The sequence below is a fragment of the Carcharodon carcharias genome, chromosome 7 (assembly GCF_017639515.1).
Source record: "Carcharodon carcharias isolate sCarCar2 chromosome 7, sCarCar2.pri, whole genome shotgun sequence".
Classification (NCBI taxonomy): Eukaryota; Metazoa; Chordata; class Chondrichthyes; order Lamniformes; family Lamnidae; genus Carcharodon; species Carcharodon carcharias.
The window spans coordinates 7,844,334-7,862,106 of NC_054473.1; the positions used below are offsets into that span (position 1 = coordinate 7,844,334).

At 44.3% G+C, this 17,773-nt stretch overlaps 1 protein-coding gene across 4 annotated transcripts in view; it reads right to left on the reverse strand.

Moving 5' to 3' along the window:
- The window catches only part of LOC121279855 (host cell factor 1-like), a 117,254-nt gene that overhangs the window by 7,252 nt on the left and 92,229 nt on the right, over nucleotides 1-17,773 (reverse strand). For all 4 annotated transcript variants that reach the window (XM_041191317.1, XM_041191320.1, XM_041191321.1 and 1 more), the window contains 3 exons: nucleotides 6,434-6,622; nucleotides 4,110-4,407; nucleotides 723-780 (listed from right to left, as the gene is read on the reverse strand). In XM_041191317.1, coding sequence (XP_041047251.1) covers nucleotides 723-780; nucleotides 4,110-4,407; nucleotides 6,434-6,622 — 545 coding nt within the window. The remainder of the gene's footprint in view (nucleotides 1-722; nucleotides 781-4,109; nucleotides 4,408-6,433; nucleotides 6,623-17,773) is intronic.

A 17,773-nucleotide genomic window follows, 5' to 3' on the forward strand; every position in this document is an offset into this window, starting at 1 on the left:
GAATGAAGTCAGCTTTTATTCTTGCAAGAGGACAAGTGGGTGATGTAAGAGGCTTACATGTTATCCTTGGGTGCAATGGATTCTGGATCTGGATTGATTCTGGATCAATACTGTATTGCATTGGTCATCTTATTTAAAGAAAGATGTAAATGCATTAGCAGTTCCAAGAAGGTTTACTAGACTAACACCAGGAATGGGCAGGTTGTCCTCTGAAGAAAGGCTGGACAGGTTAAGCTTGTATCATAGATTCTTGATCAACAAGGGGGTGAAAGGTTTTCAGGAGTAGGCAGGAATGTGGGGTTGAGGTTACATTCAGATCAGCCATGATCTTATTTAATGGCAGAGTAGGCTTGAGGGGCCAAGTGGCCAACTCCTGCTCCTAAGTCATATGCCTGTTTGTATTTGATTCTAGCCTAGAACAGGGGTAGGATGTTGAGTCTATTGAGCCCCTTTATTAGCCAGGACAGGTACAGCACAGGGCTAGACACAGAGTAAAGCTCCCTCTACACTGTCTCAATTTGCATTAGTCCCACCCTCAGAACAGTGTTCCTTACTACACCATGTATTTTCTTGAAGTCCACTGCTTTCAAATTATCTCCCAACACCTCAATGTGACTGATTCAATGGCCTGTTGGGGCAACATGTTCCCAGCTGTGTGAGGAGGCATGAAATGAGCCTTAATTCAATTCTTAATAGCAGTTCCCACAACACAAAATACTTACTCATCATGGGATGCAACAGAACGCTTGGTTGCAGGCCTTGCCCCATCTTTGCTGGCATCTAGAAAAAAATAGAAACTTGTCAGAACCAACTTTTTCCAATACCCATTTCCCCCAAGCCAACTTTAGGTGCCAGCTATGGCTCAGTGGGTAGCACTGTCATCTTAGTCAGAAGGTTGTGGATTGAAATCACAGGCCAGAGATTTAAGGACATAATCCAGGCTGACACTCAGTGCTACACTGAAGGAATGCTACATTGTTGGAGGTGCTGTCTCTTGGATGAGATGTTAAACCAAGGTCTTGCCTGTCCTCTTGGGTGGATGCAAAAGATCCCACTGCACTATTTTGAAGAAGAGCAGAGAAGTGCTCCCCACTGTTCTAGACAATATTTATCCCTCGATTACCATCAGTAAGACAGATTACCTTGTTATTTTCTCATTGCTGCGTGAGAATAGACTGTCACGTTTCCTACGTTATAACAATACTATTTGCTGTAAAGCTCTTTCGGATCTTCTGAGGTTGTGAAAGATGCTATCTATATGCAATTCTGTCTTTTATCAGCCAATTCAGAGACCTAAATGAATCAGATGTCTCCTTTGGTGTGAAACTAGGTCATAGATTTATCAACTCAGCCAATGGGAAACAGTGGATCAGACATTCCCTATTCATTCAAATTGCAGGAAATCCTAAAACCAGCTGGCAGCCTGCAAATAAAACCTTCCTCTTCCTCCTGGAGGACCGTCATAGGGTGAATAACTTTGAACAAGCACAGAATATTTGACATCGGACAAAAATGAGACAGTAAAATCCTTCGAAAACTCGACAACCTGATACAAAGTGAGATAGAGAATTAGAGCCCTCAAAATAAGCTTCTTACGTTTAAAGTAGGACAATTAAAGTTTATAGATTATCTGATCTAAATTCAAACATGAACGAGACAGATAGAGCGCACTTCTCTTCAAAAAACCAGAGATTCACAATGGTATCTCAGCCATCAGAAAATCTCATGAAAATTCAGATTGTGTTATAGAGAAAAGAAACTAAAAAGCAAAATACACAGAAGTGAGACAGAATAATATTAAGTGTGGACACTTGCTCAGTTCTAACGAAGGTTCATACCAAACACAACTTGTATTTCTATAGCGCCTTTAATATAATCAAACTGCTTGAGGTGCTTGCTTCCTAAAGACATTATAAAATAAAATTTGACAAGCCATGTAAGGAGAAGCCCAAAAGCTTGGTCAAAGAGGTAGGTTTTAAGGAGTGCCTTAAAAGCAGTAGAGAGGCAGAGGGGTTTAGGGAGGGAATTCCAGAACTTAGGGCCCAGACAGTTGACGACATGGCCAACAGTGGAGTGATTAAAAACAGGGTGCTCAAGAGACCAGAATTGGAGAAGTGCAGATGTCTTGGAGGGTTGTAGGGCTGGTGAAAATTATAGAGCTAGGAGCAAGGCCACAAAGGGATCTGGAAACAAGGGTGAGCATTTTCAAAAATCCAAGGCTACTGTCGGTCAGTGAGCATGGGCTGTAGGGTGAATATGATTTTGTACAAATCAGGACACAGGCAGCAGAGTTTTGGATGAATTCAAGTTTACAGAGGGTGGCCAGGAGCGAATTAGAATAGTCAAGTCTGGAGGTAACAAAGGCATGGATGAGGCTTTTAGCAGAAGAACTCAGGCGGGGCAGCATCAGGTGATGTTACAGAGATGGAAATAGGGGGTCTTAATGAGGGCATGGGTGAGCAGCTAAATGTTCACCCTGGAGTAAAATATGACAGAGTCTCATTCAGCCTCAGACAATTAACAGGAAGAGGGATGGAGTTGGTGGCTAAGGAGCAGAGTTTGTGGCAGGGCGCAAAGACAATGGCTTCAGTCTTCTCAATACCTAATTTGATGACATTTTTGCTGATCCAGTACTGGATGTCTGACAAGCAGTCGGACAATTTAGAGGCAAAGGGAGAGATGGTGGTGAGGTAAATCTGTCAGCATACATATGGAAACTGCTACAATTCTTTAGGATTATGTCACTGAAGAGCAGCAGGTAGATGGGAAATAGGAAGAGGAGCCGTTGCAGTTGTAGGTGATTCTCTGCCTATGATTAGATAAATAAGAATGGAACCAGGTGAATGCAGTCCCACTCAGGCAGTGGAGAGGCAATGGTGTGCTCAACTGTGTCAAAGACCGCAGACAGGTAAAGGAGGGTAGTTTGCCTTTGCCACGGTCATGTAGGATGTCATTTGTGACTTTGATAAGAGCTGCTTTGGTACTGCGGAGGGGGGGAAATTTGATTGGAGGGATTCAAACGTGGAGTTCCAGGAAAAATGGGAACAGATTTGAAAGGCAACAACACATTCAAGGATGTTGGAGAAGAAAGTGAGGTTGGAGATGCAGCATTGCTTGAAAGGACAAAGGGACCAAGGTTTGGCTTTTGAGAAGAGGGGTGATGACTGTAGATTTGAAGAGAGGGACAGAACCTGAGGAGAGAACACTGTTAATGTCAGCTAACATGGGAGCCAGGAAGGGAAGTTGGGTGGTCAGTGGTTTAATGGGAATGGGGTCGAGAGAGGAGATGGGTCACATGGACAAGATGAGCTCAAGAGAGGGCAGTAAGGGAGATAGGAGAGAAAACTGAAACAGTCACCTGCCTTCTCCATGGATGTAGACTGATAGACCTGTTGTACTGCTTCAGCATTCTGCATGAGTAGCTGGAATCATCAATGTATGTTTCCCATTTAACTTGAAATAAGTTACTCAGCCTGATAACATGAATGGAGCTTCAACTAAACACAGAACTGAATAACAATCAACAGCTATTATTTTCAGCTCCCTTAGAGTCTTGGCTTCACTGAGGTGAAGTAGTGAAGGGCGAAGAATGCCAGCGGAACTGTACCCTAATACAAATCAACATTTTCAAGAGGGGAGGAGAGGAAAATAAAACAGCAGTAGACCATTCTGCCCCTTGAGCTGGTTCCACTATTCCATTAATCATTGATGACCTATACCTCAATTCCACTTACTTTTCTCCAGATCTCTGGATTCCCTTATGCAGAAAAACTCCATCCACTTTGAGCTTGAGCGAGAACATCTAACATATTCTGGTGCTATTCTGCCTGGGCTCTAAGCTCTGCAATTCCTTTCTTAAACCTCTTTGCCTCTCTCTTTTCTTAAGGTGTATGTTAAAGCCCAACACTTTTGACCAAACTTTTGGTCACCTGCCCTATCATGTGTGTCCTGGTATCCAATTCTGTTCGAGGATGTACCGGTGAAGTGCTTTGCAACGTTTTACTATGTTTAAAGCCAAATGCAAGATGTTGCTATAGTTTCTGGGTCATTCATGCTTTTACAGATCCTTCCTCACTCCAGGTACAAGAATACGAATCATCCCAGCTCACCTTGTAGCCACCTGACCTGGGTGGCTGGCCCGTAGCCCTTCTCGTTCTTGGCTGCTATCCTAAAGATTATAGCAGGCTTTGTGGTTGTATCGATGTGTGCATTTGCTAGGTTGGATGAAGATACTAGACAGCTGGGAACTGGCCCACAGTAAACACGGACAAACAGCAGATGGGAAGTCCCTGCGGGTTTTGGATCTGTTGCCTGTGACCCTGGAAGTGCCAGATATACGGAGTATTCGATGATGTTCCCGGAAGTGACAGCAGGAGGCTCCCAAGACAGTTGTGCACCTTCAGCAACCTACAAAATAAAACGCACCTGAATTTATCAATCCCGTTCAATTAAATTCTGAAACATTTTATAAACCCTCCAATACAACTCAAAACACTACAGTATAATCTGGTCACAGAGATCAATTTGGATCAAAGTCCAAATTATCCTTATATCAACTGATCTGTACACATGATCTGCCATATCTACTATACTGCTAACCAATGCTTTAAACAGTAGTTAATAAGCTGCTCAATCTCTTATTGCTAATACACTGCTCAGAATGCTAGTGCTCTTTAACACTCATGGAGCAAGCCGCGATCAAATGAAGCCAGTGGTGGCACCTCACCTCTGAGTCAAATCTTTTAAATTTATTCATTCATGGTTTATGAGTGCCCCAGACTAGGCCAGCATTTACTGCCTATCCCTAATTGTCCTTGTGGTGTTGACAAGCTGTCTTGACAACAAAGGAGTTTAAATGGTCTCTAAAATGACCGAGCAATGGACACAACGTTGCTGTGGGGGTCTGGAGTCACATACAGGGTAGACTGGATAAGTATGGCAAATTTCCTTCCTCACACAAGAACCAAGTACCCTTGGATTCATGGATTTAAGCTCCAATTCAGGAACTTGAGCACATAATCCCAGTGCAGTATTGAGGGAGTGCACTATCAAAGATGCTGTCTTTCAGATGGGTCATTAGATCTAGGCCTGATCTGCCGTTCAGGTGGATGTAGAGATTTCATGAACTACTCAAGATTAGAGGGTTTCTTTTACCACTGCAACCATCCATGCCCCCCAAAACAATTTAATTGGTCATCACATTCCTTGTTGCTAGTAGAACCTTATTCTGTATAAATTGGCTGCTGGATTTGTGGTGTAGTCATTATTTTGCAGTTAAAGTAATTAATTGGTTGCAAAGCCCTAAGGTTGTGAAGAATGATATATAAAACGCAAGTTCCTTTTTTTTAAAGAGGATCAAATGTTTAAAGTATCAATTTCTTCTGGTTTCAAACTTTTCACTATCACATAATCTTAAAAAATTGAATGGATGACAGAGGGCCTGAAAATGATAACACTTCTTTTGTAAAGCAGGAAGTACAGCTTGCAAACCGTTTATTGATTGTTCTTGATCAAATCACTCCTGCTTTAGTAAATGCTCAGCAACAACAGGATCACAGGCTTGGTTGAGTAGACAAGTAACAAGAAACAAACAGTGTTAGCAGATCTCAGTCAGATAGTAGCCACAACATGACTCAATGCCTCCAGGTGTGGTTGGGGAGAGGGGAAGCAGTAGAGGGAGAAAGGAGTGAGGGCTCCCATTTCTGACCCAGCATCCTTTGCTAAAAATGCATGAATCAACATCATACGTGGAGGAGATAAGACTCTGTTGCGATATCTCTTGCAGTCAAATAAACCACAGGCTAAGTTGACATGAAAACTAGTTGCAGGAGGAGGATGATATGTACCAATGGACCTGTATCACAGGAACAGAAGGCAGCCATTAAGCTCTTCAAACCTGATTTGCCATTCAATTAGATCAAGACTGATATGTACCTCAACTCCATCTACTTCCCTAGATTCCATAATCTTACCTAACAAGGTAACAAGTGCCTAAAGTTAAGGTGGCAGCATTTTGGGGAAAATAGGAAAGAATACAGATGATGAAAGGATAAAAGGCCAGCTCAGGATTAGCAGCAGTAGTGTTTGCCAACAGCAACAGAAATTGGATGAGAGTAAGTCAACAAACAGGAAAAAGTAAAGAGATATAGAATCAGACAACTCTGCTCACGATAAACCCAGCTACAGATGTACATCGGGAAATCTCAGGAATCTGAAAAACCCAGGTCTGAAGGCCCCTGTGCCCTACAGTGAAGTTTCTCCTCTGGAAAGACTTTTAGCGTTGCTGATAACCCAAAGAAAAAACTGGAGCAGCACCAGGGAGAAACCAAGCGTAAGGCCACTGAAACAGGAAAACACTGAATTATTCAAAGGCCATTCCAGTTAGAAATCAAGATTCAGATATACAAGTTGGTTTAAAATGATCGTCACTCACCTTGCTGATCTTGATGGCAGATGGTGCACCTGGGAATCCTGGCATGCAGGTCTTGAAGGCTGATATTTCGCTGAATGGACCCCGCCCACAAGCGTTTATGCCAGCCACTCGGAATTTATAGGCAGTGCCTGACTGCAGTTTCACAGTCTTCAGGTTGCTGTGGTCCGGTATGTTATCGCCACTTCCATCCTGTGGAAAAATATCACATTGATTGAATCTAAATTGATTTCACTTTCCCTTACAATCAAAGGTTCATCACCCACAAATTGTGCTACTCAAAATTTCCCAGGCTGCATTGCCTATATAGCACAAAACAGGCCATTCAGATCAAATGCTCTCTGCTAGCATTTAAGCTCCAAGTGAGCCTCCTCCCACTATCAGGATATCTTTCTGTTCCTTTCTCTCTCCTTCTCCTTCATCTAGTTTCCCCTTAAAAGTTTCTATGCGATTTGCCTCAACTATCCCTTGTGGTGACAGGTTTCACAACCTAACCACTAGGGGTAAAAGAGTTTTGACTGAATTTCTTATTGAATTTATTAGTGAGAATCAGTTCTATTTTTGGATGTCTAGGTGTGATCACTGATCTGTGCTAAGGGCAGAATGTTGGCCAGGATAATCAGAGAATGCCCTGATTTTCTTCAGTAAGTGTCATATGATTATTACTGAGAAAGTTTTTTTTATCAAAGCTTTTCATCTTGCACTTATCAGTGCAATTTGCAAGAATACCAAATGTAAAGGGAACAACAATTTATACTGTATGAGAGGAGAGTGTTGATTGTTTGGTAAGTGGACTCTGGTAGAGGCCTTGCCACGGAGGAGGCATCGGTTGATGGTGACTGACACTTAACTGCCAAGCATTGTTTGAAACTTAAACCAGGCAGGTTGACTCTGATTGGTCAAGGCATTGCACAGAGGGATGAACCACTGAATAGCTGTCACTTATTTTGTTTAGCTGAAATAGACGTAATGTGCATATTCTTTCTGTCTGCAAAGAACAGGGCCCTGTGTATTAATATATGTAGCTTCCAGTACATGCAAATGTGCCACACTGCAAGCCCAACTGACAGTCTTAAATTTGCTGTCAGTGTAATTCTTAGCACACTGAGGATTATTTAGCGAATGTTGTCTAATCACAGAACCGCATCTAATATTGGGTACAGTGTTTTAAGCACGGGCTGGTTGGGTACATCCCTACCTTGCCTGTTGTGAACAGCGGAAGGGATGTGCTGTTTGATACAATCAATCAGTCTTTGGAATGTACAGCCTACATACCAAGCATCACCCTGGCACTGAAATTCATATACCACATTACTTATGCGGGTGATAGGTAGAACGTCTTTATGGCTTGATGGCAGCAGTTAATGGTGAACACCACATGTGTTTCTACTCCATTGTAACAGTGTCAAACAAATAGCTTCACCTGTTGCTCAGATTTCTGAGATATCTTGCCCTTCCAGGGTAAGCTGAGGTAGCCTGGGCATTTTTTAGGGCTGAAAGTGATGGCCTCAGGCCCGTTCATGAATTTGCACAATGTACAGTGATCTGATCAGGGTAGCCATTAAACCAGGCAGCTTGACACCCAATTGGTCAAGGCATTACCCTGAGGAATGAACCACCGAATGGTACTTGTTTTGTTTAGCTGAAATAGATGCAATGTGTGTAAATCATCTTTCTGTCTGCAAAGAACAGGGTTCTGTGTACTAATATATGTAGCTTCCAGTGCACGCAAATGTGCCACACTGCGAGCCCAGCTGACAATCTTAAATTGGTTGTTAGTGTAATTCTCAGCTCACTGAGGATTATTTAGCAAATGTTGTTCAATTACTGAATCACATCTTATGTTGGATGGCTTTAATGCACCTTATTTCAGGTTGGGCCCTATTTACGAGGTTGCTAATAAGGCCAATCTTATAGTGCGTGTAACTGTAATAACTATAAGAACTGTACTTTGAACAGGTGAAGCTAGCTATTTCATGCTGCTATGGAGTAGCAACACGAATGGTATTCATCACTAAGAGGATGTTGCCATAAATCCAAAAAGACGTTCTGCCTATCACACAATTAAGCAATGTGGTATATGAATTTCAGCGCCAGGGTGATGCTAGGTATGTAGGCCGTACATCCCAAAGACTGGCAGATTGTATCAAACAGCATGTCTCTTCTGCTGTTTGCAATGGACAAGGTACAGACCATACCCAGCCAGCCCGTCCTTGCAAAACTCAAAACAATGCCTAACAATAGATGTGATTCTGTGATTGGACAACATTTGCTAAATGATCCTCAGTAAGCTAAGAATTATGCTGACAACCAATTTAAGATTGTCAGATGGGTTCGCAGTATGGCACATGTGTGTTCACTGGAAGTTATACTGGCTGGGCCAGCATTTATTGCCATTCAAGAAGGTGGTGGTGAGCTGCCTTCTTAACCGCTACAGTCCAAGTGGTGTAGGTACACCCAGTGCTGTTAGGAAGGGAGTTCCAGAATTTTGACCCAGCGACAGTGAAGGAACGGCGATATATTTCCAAGTCAAAATGGTGAGTGACTTGGAGGGGAACTTCCAGGTGGTGGTGTTCCCATCTATCTCAAATAAAAACAGAAAATGCTGGAAAAACTCAGCAGGTCGAGCAGCATCTGTGGAGAGAGAAACAGAGTTAATGTTTCCAGTCCGTGTGACCCTTCTTCAGAGCTGAAGTGGAAATGTGATGAAATTTATACTGTTTAAGGGGGATGGGGCAGGTGGAGCTGGATAGAAGGCCAGCAACAGGTGGGGACAAAGGAGGGATTGACAAAGATGTCATGAACTAATGGACAAAGGGAGCTGACGGGTCATACAGACACGAAACGCTAGCACTGTTTTTCTCTCTCCACAGATACTACCAGATCTGCTGAGTTTTTCTAGCATTTTCTGTTTTTGTTTCAGATTTCCAGCATCTGCTGCAGTATTTTGCTTTTATCTTAGTTTTCAATTCACTGCAACTTCTCTTCCTGGAATGCCTATCTTGAAGAAGTACTGCTCTTCTCTCTGACAGAATCCCAGTTTGTCTCTTTTGTCTTGTTATGCCACTATCAGCACTTTTTTTTTAAAAAGCACTACCACTGCCATCAACACTCCCTTTGTCCTTCATTTCATGACATCTTTGTCAATCCCTCCTTTGTCCCCACCTAGCGCATGGCCTTCTATCCAACTCCACCTGCCCCACCCCATTAAACAGTATAAATTTCATCACATTTCCACTTCTCTTCAGCTCTGAAGGGTCATACAGGCTCAAAATGTTAACTCTTTTTCTCTCTCCACAGATGCTGCTAGATCTGCTGAGTTTTTCCATATTTCCAGCATTCCTAGTATTTTGCTTTTCCCATCTATTTGCTGCCCTTCTCCTTCCAGGTGGTAGTGATTGTGGGCTTGGAAGGTGCTGTCAAAGGGGCCTTGGTGAATTCCTGCAGTGCATCTTGTAGATGGTACACACTGCTGCTACTCTGCGCCGGTGGTGGAGGGAGTGAACGTTTGTGGATGTGGTGCCAATTAAGTGGGCTATTTTGTTCTGGATGGTGTCCAGTTTCTTCAGTGTTGTGGGAGCTACACTTATCCAGGCAAGTGGGGAATATTCCATCACACTCCTGACTTGTGCCTTGCAGATGCTGGACAGGATTTGGGGAATCAGGTGGTGAGTTACCCGTCGCAGGGTTCCTAGCCTCTGACCTGCTCTTGTAGCCACAGTATTTATATGGCTAGTCCAGTTCAGTTTCTGGTCAATGGCAACCTTAGGATGTTGATAGTGGGGGAATTCAGTGATGGTAATGCCACTGAATGTCAAGGGGCAATGGTTAGATTCTCTCTCATTGGCACTGCCTGACACTTGTGTGGCGTGAATGTTACTTGCCACTTGTCAGCCCAAACCTGGATATTGTCCAGGTCTTGTTGCATTTGGACATGAACTGCTTCAGTAACTGAGTCGCCACAAATGGTGCTGAACATTGTGTAATCATCAGTGAATATCCTCACTTCTGACCTTATAATGGAAGGAAGGTCATTGATGAAGCAGTTGAAGATGGTTGGGCTGAGGACACTACCCCAAGAACTCCTACAGTGATGTCCTGGAGCTGAGATGACTGACCTCCAACAACCACAACCATCTTCCTTTGTGCTAGGTATGACTACAACCAGCAGATAGTTTTCCCCAATTCCCAGTGACTCCAGTTTAGCTAGGGCTCCTTGATGCCACACTCAGTCAAATGCAGCCTTGATGTCAAGGGCAGTCACTCTCAACTCACCTCAGGAATTCAGCTCTTTTGTCCATGTTTGAACCAAGGCTGTAATGAGGTCAGGAGCTGAGTGGCCCTGGTGGAACTCAAACTGGGTGTCAGTGAGCAGGTTATTGCTAAGCAAGTGCCACTTGATAGCACTGTTGATGACCCCTTCCATTACTTTACTGATGATGGACAGTAGACTGATGGGGTGGTTATTGGCCAGGTTGGATTTGTCCTGCATTTTGTGGCCAGGACATAGCTGGGAAATTTTCCACAAAGCCAGATAGATGCCAGCCTTGCAGCTGTACTGGGACAGCTTGGCTAGGGCCGTGGCAAGTTCTGGAGCACAAGTCTTCAGTACTATTGCCGGAATGTTGTCAGGGCCCATAGCCTTTGCAGGATCCAGGGCCTTCAGCCGTTTCTTGATATCACGGAGTGCATCAAATTGCACAAGCACCTGTGATGCTGGGCACCTGCGGAGGAGGCCGAGATGGATCATCCACTTGGCACTTCTGGCTGAAGATTGAAACAAATGCTTCAGTTTTACCTTTTGTGCTATGTGCTGGGCTTCCCCATCATTGAGGATGGGGATATTTGTAAAGCCTCCTCCTCCAGTGAGTTGTTTAATTGTCCACCACCATTCATGGCTGGATGTGACAGGATTGCAGAGCTTAGATCTAGTCCGTTGATTGCGGGATTGCTTAGCTCTGACGATCACTTGCTGCTTATGCTGTTTGACATGCAAGTCCTGTGTTGTAGCTTCACCAGGTTGACACCTCATTTTTAGCTATGCCTGGTGCTGCTCCTGGCATGCCCTCCTGCACTCTTCATTGAACCAGGGTTGATCCCCTTGATGGTAATGGTAGAGTGGGGGATATTCCGGGCCATGAGGTTACAGATTGTGTTCGAGTACAATTCTGCTGCTGCTGATGGCTCACAGCGCCTCATGGCCTTAAGTTGCTGGAAATGTTTAGCACGGTGGTAGTGCCACACAACACAATGGAGGGTATCCTCAGTGTGAAGGCGGGACTTCGTCTCCACTGCGACTGTGCAGTGGTCACTCCTTCCGATACTGTCATGGACAGATGCGTCTGTGGCAGGCAGGTTGGTGAGGATGAGGTCAAGTATGTTTTTCCCTCTTGTTGGTTCGCTTACCACCTGTCACAGACCCAGTCTAGCAGCTATGTCCTTTAGGACTTGGCCAGCTCGGTCAGTAGTGGTGGTACCAAGCCACTCTTGGTGATGTACATTGAAGTCCCCCACCCAAAGTACATTCTATGCCCTTGCCTCCCTCAGTGCTTCCTCCAAGCGGTATTCAACATGGAGGGGCACTGATTCATCAGCTGAGGGAAGGCAGTATGTGGTAATCAGCAGGAGGTTTCCATGCCCATGTGTGACCTGGTGTCACAGGCTTCATGGGGTCCGAAGTCCATGCTGAGGATTCCCATGGCAACTCCCTGCCGACTGTATACCATTGTACCGCCACCTCTCCTGGGTCTGTCAAGCCGGTGGGACAGGACATACCCAGGGATGCTGATGGTGCTGGTGGTGCCTGGGACATTATCTGTAAGTTATGATTCCGTGAGGCTGTTGCTTGACTAGTCTGTAAGACAGCTCTCCCAATTTTGGTGCTAGCCCCCAGATGTTAGTAAGGGTCTTTCTCGGTGCCAAGGTGGATGCCGGGTGGTCCGTCCAGTTTCATTCTTTTTTTGTAACTTTGCAATGGTTTGATACAACTGAGTGGCTTGCTAGGCCATTTCAGAGGACTTAAATGTCAACCACACTGCTGTGGGTCTGCAGTCATATGTAGCCAGACCAGGTAAGGACAGCAGATTTCCTTCCCTAAAGGACATTAGTGAACCAAATGGGTCTTTAGGACAATTGACAATAGTTTCATGAACATCATTAGACTTTTAAATCCAGATTTTTATTGAATTCAAATTCCACCATCTGCTGTGGTGGGATTCTAACCCGGGTCCCCAGAGCATTACCCTGGGCCTCTGGATTAATGGTCCAACAACAGTACCACTATGCCATCGCCTCCCCTTTCATATATTAATGAACAGGACCCTGTTTTTTGCAGTCAGAAAGAACGTGTACACACATTGTATCTGTTTCAACTAAACAAAATAAGCGACACCTTACAGTTTATTCCTCAGTGTAATGGCTTGATCAGAGTCAAGCTGCCTGGTTTAAATTTGAATGAAAGCTTGGCAGTTAACTGTCAGTTAACATCAACCAGTGCATCCAACATGGCAACACCTCTATCAATCAGAGTCCACCTGCCCACCAATCAGCACTCTTCTCATACAGTATATATTGTTGCTCTCTTCACATTTGGTATTCTTGCAAATTGTCATATGAGTGCAAGACGAAAAGCTTCGATAAAAAAGTCTTTTTGCAGCAATACTCAGTTCTGTATTACCAAACAACGATTTGTCATATGAGTTTTTTTTTTTACTCCAGCCAAGCAGGGGATAGGGAAGTAAATCCATTGTTTATGTTCTACATTCATCCAAAGGATGGCATCTTTGATAAAGCAGCACTCCCTCAGTATGGCACTGAAGTTGTCAGTCTAGATTACATGCTCAATTTTGCAGTAGAGATCAAACCCATAGCTTTCTGACACAAGAGACAAGAGTGCTTTCAACTGACTTTTAGCTTATAAGTTCTTTAAGTGGCACACCCTAAATAAGTAAAAAGCTCTCCTTTAAAATGCCACGACGCAGAAGAATTCACTGCCTGATTAATAATATATGTAAAAGATTGCGCTCCTGAGCCAGTGCTTCAATACCATTAGGACTGAGAATGAATATAACTTTCCTGTATACACCTAATTAGCTGCAAAGAAATACAAGATGCAAAAACAACAACTCTCCTTTCGGATGATACTAGAACTGACAGTTTATACTCATCAGGAATGGCTGAACAAGCTGGGGTTTGTTTCTCAGGAAGAGAGAAGACTGAAGGAGTGATCTAATAGAAGTCTTTACAATTCTAAAATGATTTGAGATGGTGTAAGTTTTCATTTGTGGGGGAAACCAAAATTAGGGGTCTTAACATCACAAATAAATCCAACAGGAAATACAAGAGAAACCTCTTTTATTCAGAGAATGTAAAATTCATTATCATGGGGAGTAGTTGGGGCTAATAGCAGAAATACATTTCAGGGGAAGCTAAATAAAGTACAAAGAAAAAAGGAATAGGGTATGGGTGGAATACGAACATGCGAAAGAGGAGCATAAGTAGACCATTTGGCTCCTCGAGCCTGCTCCGCCTTTCAATAAGATCATGTTTGATCCGTTTGTTTAGAGTTCTACATTCCCAACTACCCCCAATAACCTTCGATTCCCTCGTCTAACAAGAATCTATCTACCTCTGCCTTAAAAACAGTCAGTGACCCCACTTCCACTGCCTTCTGAGGCGGCGAGTTCCAAAGTCGCACAGCCATCAGAAAAAATTCCTCCTCATCTCTGTCCTATAAGAATGACCCATAATTTTAAAACAGTGCCCCCTAGTTCTGGACTCACCCACAAGAGGAAACATCCTTTCCATATCCACCTTGTCAAGACCATTCAGGATCCTATATACTTCAATCAATTCACCCCTCATTCTTCTAAACTCCAGTGGAAACAAGCCCAGCCTCTCCAACCTTTCCTCATAAGACAACTCACTCATTTCAGGTATCAATCTAATAAACCTCCTCTGAACTACCTCCAATGTATTTATATCCTTTCTTAAATAAGGAGGCCAAAATTGCACAAGGTATTCGAGATGCAGTCTCACCAATGCCCTGCATAACTGAAGCATTAACATCCTTACTTTTATGTTCAATGCCTCTCATAATAAAGGATAGCATTCCATTAGCTGTACTGGCATACTAACTTTTTGTGACTCATACATGAGAACACCTAGATCACTCTGTACCTCAGAACTCTTTAAAATTGTTCAAAGTAATGTTTTGCTTTTTTATTCTTCAAGCCAAAATTAATAACTTCACATTTTCCATCTGCCATATTTTTGCCCACTCACTCATCTATATCCGTCTGCAAACTCCTTACGTCTTCTTCACAATATACTTTCCTACCTATCATTGTGTCGTCTGCAAAGTTAGCTACCATGCCTTTGCTGTTCTCATATAAGCCATTGTAAAAAGTTGAGGCCCCAGCGCAAAGCCCTGCAGGACCCCACTCGTCACATGCTGCCAATCAGATAAAGATCCATTTATGCATACTCTGTTTTCTGCTAGCCAGCCAATCTTCTATCCAGGTTAAAATGTTACCCTCTATACCCTGAGCTTTCATTTTCCCCAATAACCTCTGATGTGGCACCTTATCAAATGCTTTAGGGAAATCCAAGTACAGTATGTCTACAGGCTCCCCTCCATCCACCACACGTTATTCCTTCAAAGGACTCGAAAAAATTGGTTAAACATGATTTCCCTTTCATAAAACCATGCTGACTCTTCCCAATTACTTTCAGCTTTTCTAAGTGTCCATTTATAACCTAATTAATGATCGACTCTAATACCTTCCCCACAGCAGACGTAAAGCTAACTGACCTAAAGTTTCCTGTTCACTCCCACCCTCCCTTCTTGAATAGAGGGGTTATATTTGCTACGTTCCAGTGGATGGAATCTTTCCAGAACCTAGGGAATTTTGGAAAATTGACAATGCATCTACTACCTTATTAGCCACCTCTTTTGAGACCCTAGGATGAAGTCCATCTGGACTAGGAGAATTGTCAGCCTGCACCTCCATCAGTTTGCTCAGTATTGCTTCCCTGTTGATTGTAATTTCACCAAGTTTCTCCCTCCCTTCCACTGTCCAATTGACAGCTATCACTGGAATGTTTTTTGTATCCTCTACAGTGAAGGCAGAAGCAAAATATTTGTTCATTTCATCCACCATTTCCTTATTATTTATTAACTCCCCATTCTCACTCTCTAGACGACCAACATGCACTTTACCTACTCTTTTCCTGTTTAAATAACTATCTGTTTTTATATTTTTAGCTAGCTTCCTCTCATACTCTAATTTCTTTCTCCCAATTAACCTTTGTCATTCTCTGCTGTTCTTTATATATTCTGACCAATCATCTGACCTGCCACTTATCTTTGCACAGCTATATGCTTTCTCTTTAAGTTTGATGCTTTCCCTAAATTCTTCAGTTAATCACAGATGGTGGTCCTCCCCTTAAAATATTTCTTTATAGTAGGAATATATTTATTCTGAGTATTCAGAAATACCTCCTTAAATGTCTGCTACTGCTTCTCTATTGATCTATCTCCTAGCTTAGTACTCCGGTTCAAGTCAGCTAACTCAGCTTTCATGCCCACATAATTGCCCTTATTTCAGTTTAAAATGCTAGCCTTAGACCCACTCCTTTCCCTTTCAAATTTGATATAAAATTCAATCATGTGGGGTGGAATTTTCTGAGCCCGCTGGCAGCGGGGGTGATAGGTGGCATGCGTGGAAAATATGGTGGGACCCACTTCACAACGGCAGGTCGTGATCTTCCACTCAGCCCGCCAACGGCCGGTCATGATTCCCGCCATCGGTCGGTGGGGAACTAATTGCAATTCATTAGCATTTGGTTAAAAGGCCATCCTGCCAGGCTTATAGAACCTCATCATATCGTCCGTCCACGTCAGCAGCCTTCAGTTTGGGGGAATTGAATTGAGGTGAGTGAGCAGCAGCGTTCTCCACAGCTTGGCCATTGTCTACAGGCCTCAGGGGAGCCGGGGCAAACTGATGTCTGGCCCTGCATGCAACTGCTGAGGGGTGGCTGTCTTCGGTGGGTGGGTGGTGTGGGGGTGCTGGCCAACCTCAGAGGTGACTGCTGAGGGGTGGGGGTGTCCAGGGGCAAGTGCTGGCTAGCCTCAGAGGCAACTGCTGAGGGTGGGGGTAGATCAAGTGCTGCCCTGGCACTGTATCCTGCACATGGCAGGGGTGGGGGGCGGGCAGCTGGATTAGTGAGGGAAGTTGCCACGCATTAGGGACACCTGTATAAACTGACCATGCCTCAGCAACTGAGATAGTGACATGTTTGGGGTCAGGCTCCTAGCCTGCCCACCCAATCAAGCATTGTGGAGGCACCAAAGGGCTACCAAGTTCTCCATACCTCCCCCCACCCTGCCCCATCCACCCCTGGCACAGACTTCGAGTCTGCCACCACTTTATTGGACGGCATGTGTACAATCTCCTCACCAACGCTGGCCATGGAGCAGTCTCTGCTGAAGGCACTCACAGCCCCTTGTAATCTCAGCATCCTAGTTTAGACCAGTGTCCCCCATGTCGTAAGCTGACAGGGCAGCCATGCAGCGCACGCATCTCTGACCACCTGAGGGGTGACCAGCAATCTCCAGGAGGCATTAAGAGGTGGTCACACAGAGCTAGGAAAGGTGCTAAGAACAACCATGATAACCACATCTTTCTCTCTCTTACATGCTGCAGGGGGACCATGTCAGGATCATGGATCCTGGTGACCTGTCTGTCTGCCTGATGGCCTACAGAGACAGTATAAGACTGAGGACAGGGTGACTGAGACACCAGGCCACACAAAGGCAGGAGCAGCGACCTCATGAAGTAGGGGTAGCAGGGGCTCCCCCACACACTGCCCAGGAGCATAGCAAGCCGTGGGTGGTCAGCACCTAGCGACACCCAGGGTCTGTAGACACCACCTGAGAACCAGTGTCGCTGACGATTGCGCATATCTAGGGACCCAGTGGCTCACATCTGCTACTTACTGCAGGACTTGGCGCCAAGGGGACAAGAACGGCATCCACTGCCTGTGGCTGTGAAAGTGACAGCGGTGCTCAATTTCTATGCCAGTGGCTGCTTTCAGGGCTCCACAGGTGACCTCTGTGAAATTTCACAATCTGCCACCCACAAATGCATCCATGAAGTCACAGGTGCAATCTTCTCCAATGGCAACAACTTTGTGCATTTCGCCCAGGTCCAGGACAGCCAGACATTGGATTCTCTCAGATCTCGGGATTCCCAAAGGTGCTGGCACTCATGTGGTGCTCAGGTCTCCACTGCTACACTCAGCAGACTTTATCAACTGCAGGGGCTTCCACTCACTGAACTT